The 6,983-nt window shown below is 38.3% G+C and overlaps 1 protein-coding gene across 1 annotated transcript in view; it reads right to left on the bottom strand.

Annotated features, from left to right (window-relative positions):
• The window catches only part of Cbr-unc-2, a gene marked incomplete at both ends in the record, with an annotated part of 9,484 nt that extends 3,572 nt beyond the window's left edge, over positions 1-5,912 (bottom strand). The window contains 14 exon segments of the mRNA XM_002643789.1: positions 578-683; positions 1,195-1,301; positions 1,360-1,646; positions 1,704-1,916; positions 1,968-2,103; positions 2,109-2,569; positions 2,854-2,981; positions 3,030-3,087; positions 3,607-3,809; positions 3,853-3,942; positions 3,992-4,184; positions 4,244-4,516; positions 4,564-4,691; positions 5,722-5,912. Coding sequence (XP_002643835.1) covers positions 578-683; positions 1,195-1,301; positions 1,360-1,646; positions 1,704-1,916; positions 1,968-2,103; positions 2,109-2,569; positions 2,854-2,981; positions 3,030-3,087; positions 3,607-3,809; positions 3,853-3,942; positions 3,992-4,184; positions 4,244-4,516; positions 4,564-4,691; positions 5,722-5,912 — 2,574 coding nt within the window.
• Positions 5,913-6,983: the final 1,071 nt, after the last annotated feature.

Below are 6,983 nucleotides of genomic sequence, written 5' to 3'. Positions count from 1 at the left end.
TCCTCCGATTGTTCAATACAGCGTTGACAGCAGTTTTCACAGTGGAGAGTATATTGAAAATCTTGGCATTTGGTGTTAGGGTGAGTATAATTTTGTAAAAGTTTGGTTTTTATAATGAATATTTCAGAACTACTTTCGTGATGGCTGGAATCGTTTCGATTTTGTCACCGTCGTGGGTTCTATCACTGATGCTCTTGTCCCTGAATTCGNAGNACATTTTGTTTCCCTCAAAAGTTAGGCTACGTCAAGTGCTTTAATATTTTAAAAAAGAAATTTAACGAAAAAATTGAAATAAATTCGAATTGTTCAATAGAGCGCGTTCGAAATGGCGTTTCGTGTCGACTCTGTGTCGATACTATGTCGTTTCTGGTGTCAGTCGACACCATTTTTATCGACTTCAATAGTACGGCTGGTCGACTCGAATCGTATCGACTTTCGTGTCGTCACGTTACTGTAATGAGTTGTTGACAATTTTTTGATGTCTTTTACAAGTACTAAGACATATTGGCTTAAGGCCAAAAGTCAAAAAACCCTCTTATTACAGATTTTACGGTATCTAGAAAACAAAATTACTCACCTTGAGCTTTGGAATCCTCTTGATAGTTTTCAATGGACGTAACACCCTGAGCACTCTCAACGACTTGATAGTATTCAAATTTTTACCCGCACTTCCTTCGGTACCCCTGCAAAAAGATAACCACTTATTCGAAAATCTCCTGTCAAATGATAACTCTCTCTCGAAAAAGCTATCATTCAGCAGGAGAGACACACAAAAAATTGTCTGTGCACAATATCAATAATGGGTTGAAAAATGTGAGATGATGACAGCGCTATAGAGAAATTGAATCAGATGAGGGACCTGTTGGGGATGTTATGTTTGACTTTTTGGAGAAAAATATTAGTTTTTCAAGGTTGTGTGGGGGGAGGTTAATGGGGACAAGTGATGACTTGTATTGATTTTTTTTATTATGAGGGGGGGGGGGACGTTGTTGAATGGGAGAATAATAAAATCTCGTGGTGAATGTGGTGTGAAGGCCAAAAAATAAATTGAAAAAATTGAAACAGAAAAGCGGAAAATCTTTGGTTTTTACTCTTTTTTTTTCAAACTTACGTGTCTGTACTTCTACAATATTTAGAATTATTATTAGATAAATAGGAGAGTTGGAATTCAAAGAATGGAAAAAATGAACTTACGCAAAACCAAAGGCAAACAAAGCACAAGTGACAACAATTCCGTCGAGGATATTCCAGAAATCTCGGCAGTACGATCCAGGATGGAGTAGTATTCCTTGATCGATTAACTGGAATTTTTTAATATTTAGAATTGTTTCAAAATTTTTGGGATTTCCGATCTCTTACCTTCAGAAGCATTTCGCAAGCAAAAACTCCCGTGAAACAGTAATCCATATATTGCAACACTTTGTTTCTTGGATTCTCCTCATCTACTGGATCTTCAGCGGCTAGCGAGACGGAAGACAGACAAATGACAGTCATGACCATCATTTCAAAGTATTTGGTACATACAATACTGTGAATGAGAACTCGAAATGGGTTTGTTGGCGAGAGAAAGAACATTGAACTATAGGGAACCATTGGTTTGGGACCACCAAAGGGTGATTCTTCCTCTTCGCATTCTTCATCCATTTCTGAAAAAAAAAAACATTTTATTTTTTTTCACCATCCCACTTCCAGATGGTCCCTACCATCCATAGCTCTTGCGACTGCACACATATCACCAGCAGTCTTTCCTTCCATATCAATTGTACAATGATCTCCTTCTTGAAATTGCTCATCAACTTCTTCTGATTCCTCTTCTATCTCGTTCGCCTTTTCATCTGCCTCTTCAGCAGCTGTTAGTTCCTGTGCATTCGCCAAGTTGTCGACAGCGATAGCCAAGAACACATTTAGCAAGGTGTCTGGAATAATAAACTATTTCTGGACCTGCTTTTGACTTTCAGAACACTTACAGTTACCGAAGAGTACCAGAACGATGAAATAAATTGAGTAAGGCCATCCACCACTGTAGATTCCTCCTTGCGATTCAATAGCGAGATACATCACTTCGTTCCAGTCTTCTCCAGTGAGAATCTTAAAGAATTTTAATTTTGTTCGAAGTTCCTATGACAATTGATTGAACTCACTTGAAACACAGTAATGAGAGCCACTGGAAAGGTGTCAAAATGTGTGTATGGATGCATGGTAGGAAAGTTGAATCTTCCTCCAAACAATTGCATACCAAGAAGTGCAAAGATGAGAATGAACAAAAAGAGAAGGAACAGAAGGGAGATAATACTTCTCATAGAGTTCATGAGAGATCGGACCAGATTACGAAGAGATACCCAGTAGGAAGTGAGTTTGAAAATACGGAGAAGTCGGAGAGCTCTCATCACAGAAATACCAAAAGAGCCTCCGTATACTTCGGCCCAGATGACTTCGGCAGCTGATCCGACGATAACGACACAATCGAATCGGTTGAATTTAGAAGCGAAGTAGGTGCGCGAACCCATAGCGAACAGTTTGAGAAGCATCTCAACCACGAAAATACCCAGGAAGACGAATTCAGCATATTCTGAAAAATATTTTGGTGATTATTTTTAGTTTCTGGAGATTTGGGCTCTCATTCCGTTTGGTCTAAAATGGCGACCGCCAACCCAACCGCACATCTCAGGGTGTACAACAATTCGGGGATGAAATGGTGTACGAATTGAGTTAGGGGTACAAAATTGGAAGTTTTTCAGGTATTTTGTTAAATCAATTGTCGATTCAGTCGACCAAATTTGTGGGTCAGCAGTCGGTCGGTCGGCTACGATCCCCACCCACATGAAAGCCTTATTCATAAAATTGATAACTTACTTAAAAAATCCGTAAACCATTGTGGTTGTCCATAATGCTCACTAGCGACACAGCAAGTGTTTAAAAATACCAGTGTAATAACCGACCAGTAAAAGATTTGAGTTTTCACCATGATACGTATTTGAATTCTGAAAAATTCAAAATTTCAATTCTTGAGACCCCAAAAATCAATATACCTCAATTGTTTAATAAATTTTCCTAACGAATGACAACATCCTCTCTTTTTTCTCTCAGCTGAAAATTATACAATTATCTCAATGTACAAACACAACGTCTATTCGAAAAAACAATCAAAAAACGTTTTTACGAATAGACATGAAAGAGGAAAAACAGCTTGAAACATTTCACTTCAAACGACATGCCTTGGAAAGAAACTTGAAGAAAAAACCTGATTGCAGAATAATCACGCTGGATTCTCAGAAAAAGCGAGAATCTCCAGAATCATGCTGAAAAGTTGGTATGTGTGGGTGCTGTGATGGGACCACACTTCTTCTATGTTAGAAATTTTAAAACTATCTAGTTTAGAAGTCGACAGTAGATCATAGAAAGGTAAGAAGAAACAAACTTGCTCCATGGAAGATGCAAAAAAAGTGTCAGTGTCTTTGTGCCAAACGATTCTGTAGGTTAACACCGCAAGAAAAGACGCGATATCATGCAAAAGATAAAAATCTTTAAAAAGAACTCGTGTTTCAAAAAGGACATGCGAATGAATTGGTAAAATGATCTTGCCGAATTCGTCCTCCACTGCTCCACCTTCGTCGACGTATTCCTCTTCCATCTCATCCTCATCTTCTTCAAAATCTTCTTCAGTCTCTGTGGATTGTTGTTTGGATGCTTGTTTGAGCTTCTTGTTGGCTGCTCGGCGCCGAGCTTCCATGATAGCCGCTTTCTCCTCTTCAGTGGTACGGTCTTCCTTCAAAATCACTTCTTCGGCAGTCAGAATCCATTCAAGATATCTAAAACAAACATTTCAATGTGTTTAGTGATTAGTAAACATACCCATTGAGCTCCCTTTCAATCTGTTGTTGTCTTCTGAGCTTCAAAAATTCTCTACGGTTCTCAACACGTTCTCTCTCCTTGGCAAACTCTCTGTAATTCAAAGAATTAGCCTTTCCCTCTCAATAAATGAATATCCTACCCAGACAACACTCCGAGAACGAGATTGAGCATGAAAAATGATCCTAAAACTATAAGCGGGATAAAATAGGCCCAGTTGTAAGTGCTTCCTAGTGAATCGTTCGTGTAATACATTACAGTGGTCCACCCTTCCATAGTAATGCATTGAAACACCGTGATCATGGCGAAGCCAATATTGTCAAAAGAAGTGATTCCTGGAAATCAATAATTCGGTTAACTGTAAACAGAGACTATTGTAAACTAAGCCACGCGCCATAATTAGGTCCTATCCACTTTTGCAAACAGGTGGTTCCTTTGACATCACAGTTGTAAACACCCATTGGCGAAGTTTTGTTAGTACATGGCATCGGTTTCTCCGAGACGTTCTCAATTTCACCTCGCTCGTTATAACACGCGCTGTGAAACGCTCCAGAGTAGAATTCGAGTCCGATGATGGCGAAGATGATAATCGCGAACAACACAAGCAGTCCGATTTGGAGCAATGGCGCCATTGCACACAGGATAGATTTGAGGACGACTTGTAAACCTGGAAAATATCGGTAATTCTTAGGTTTTATAGTTCTAAAAACTCACTCGGAATTCCGGAAACCAATTTGAGTGGTCGAAGCACACGAACAGCTCGCAATGTTCGCAGATCGACCGTGTCCACCGGTTGATTGGCGGCTTGGATGGTGGAACCAAATGGCAACATTGTAACAACACTGGAAATGAAGGAATTTTCAATAAATTTGTAAAAGTTAATATATTTTTGAATAGAAGAATCGATTTTCTCAAGACTTTGAATAAAACTAAACGTCTAACCAAGAGAATGAAGATTCTCTGAGGAAGTATCGACAGAAAAAAATGACTACGGAAATTGGGATTTTTCAATTATCGTTTTTCACTTCTCTCAATTTCCTGCTGGAGCCAAGAAGCGGTTTCTTGCTAAAAGTCAGAAAAAGGATTTGATGATAAAGAATATGAGTAAGTATTAAAAAACTTGTACTTCTTCTTTGTCAGACAATCAAAGTTCATCAAAATCACTTTAATCAATTCCAAAAAACTCGGTTCTTATTGGTTATTTTGGTTCTTAAAGATAATTTTGGTCTTCGAAAATACTTTGGTCCTTTATATTGATTTTGGTCGTTAATAGTGATTTTGCTCTTCTTATGGATAATTTTGGTCCACGAATTTAATTTTGTTTTTCCAAAAAACAATTGTGGTCCGGTTCTCAGTAAATCATTTTTTTTGGTCTTTAAAAAATCAAAGAAAAAAGATAATTTTGCTCTTTGGCTTTAATTTTGGTTTTTAAATTCAATTTTCGCTCTGCGAGATAATTTCGGTCCACGCAGATAATATTGGTCTCCAAATATAATTTTGCTCCCTAAAGATGATTTTGGTCCTTGACGATGATTCTAGTCTTTAAATTCAATTGCGGTCTTTAAAGTTAAATCAACTACATCAAGTTTTTTTTTTCTGAATCGGATTGTTCAAACGCAGAATGAGTAAAATTCTTCTTTTTTTGTTCAAAAAGGTCAGCTTCATAAAAATTAGATATATCATCATTCTCCTGGCCTTCTGAATAGTTTTCTATTACTTGACCCTATTCTTCATATATTTTCCAGATTTTTTTTGCCAAGATTATTTTCAAGGACCAAAACTGTCATTGAGGACAGAAAATGTCTCCATGGATTAATGTTTTTGTCAAGGGCCTGAATTATCTTTGAGAATCAAAATAGTCTCCGAACTCACCCAGAAACGACTACAATGAAGTCCATGATATTCCATCCTGATCGTAGATATGAGCCTTTATGGAAGGCGAATCCGAAAGCAATCACTTTTAAAATGCATTCTAAACAAAAAATTCCCATAAAGTACGGTTCCGTCCGCTCCAGCCATTCCGACAATGCCTTCTTGTCGTTTTTTGGAAGATGTTGCTCCATTGATAATACCACACAGTTGCCTATAATCGTCAATAAGATAAAATATTCGAACGGTCCCCATTCGATGATCGCCTTCGCATTTCTGCGTATAATGTTGTCCTCCGCAAAGATGAAGAGGGAGGTCGGCCCCTGCAAAAAACTTTAGTTCCTTTTCATTTTTCATATTTTGTCAAAAAGTCACTCCGACAAGTTCCGAATATGAGATACTTGTCAGAGAAATTCTCACTTGGGAATTTAGGTTCCCCCAATTTTCTTTCTTTTACTTCCAACTTTCCCAAGAAAAATCTTTTTTCAAAAATTTTGTTTACCCAGGCAAATGAGGTAAATGCAATCAGGAGGAGAAAATATGGATCTGAGAAAATTTCAAGATAATTTGGTTTCCCCCTCCCGTCTAGCTTTTGTCGTACACACTGATTCTCGTTTGTCACGCAAATGAGCCCTGGGTTCTGGGCCAGAACTTCTGGCTCTGGCTCTTCGCGCGCCAAAAAAAGATTAGTCCCGGATGTTTAGTGCAAATATGTAGATTTACGTCCCTCTGACGACTTTCCCACCGCTTCTCGACAATTACTCAATTTGTCCTCTTTTGCGAGAGACTAAACAGAGCTGGCAAAACTCTAGTCATTTCTTATTAAACACTCCATACATTTTGTGGTCCCCTTCTCAGTCACAATCCTCTCACACTTCCTTCCCGTTTTCTATTCAGGGGGACCATTCCATAGAGGATTGATTGCAAGAGTGTGAAAACGGGTCGAAATGGAAGTCGGGAGAGGAAAGATGAAGCTCTCTTGTGTGGTGCCAGAATAATTATGAAACCCATAATGGGAGTTTGGAGAGAAAAAAGAGGAAGATGCTCATTCTTCTTCTAGAGCTCATCCCCTTGCGCTGGAAAATGTTGCCTTTCAAAATCCTTCGTCTGTTTTGAAAGAAGATATATAATGAAGGAGTCCTTCATTGCGAAATGAATCTCACACGTGATTTGAATTTAGGAGACACTATGGCTGTTTTGAAATTGAATCTAGGAGATGAGATTTCAAAATGAGATACTGTAGGTTTCGCGTGTCAAGTGTAAAA

Source organism: Caenorhabditis briggsae (genome assembly GCF_000004555.2).
Source record: "Caenorhabditis briggsae complete genome, chrX, whole genome shotgun sequence".
NCBI lineage: Eukaryota > Metazoa > Nematoda > Chromadorea > Rhabditida > Rhabditidae > Caenorhabditis > Caenorhabditis briggsae.
Note: the sequence above shows the minus strand (reverse complement) of the source record. Positions and strands in the feature narration are given on the sequence as shown.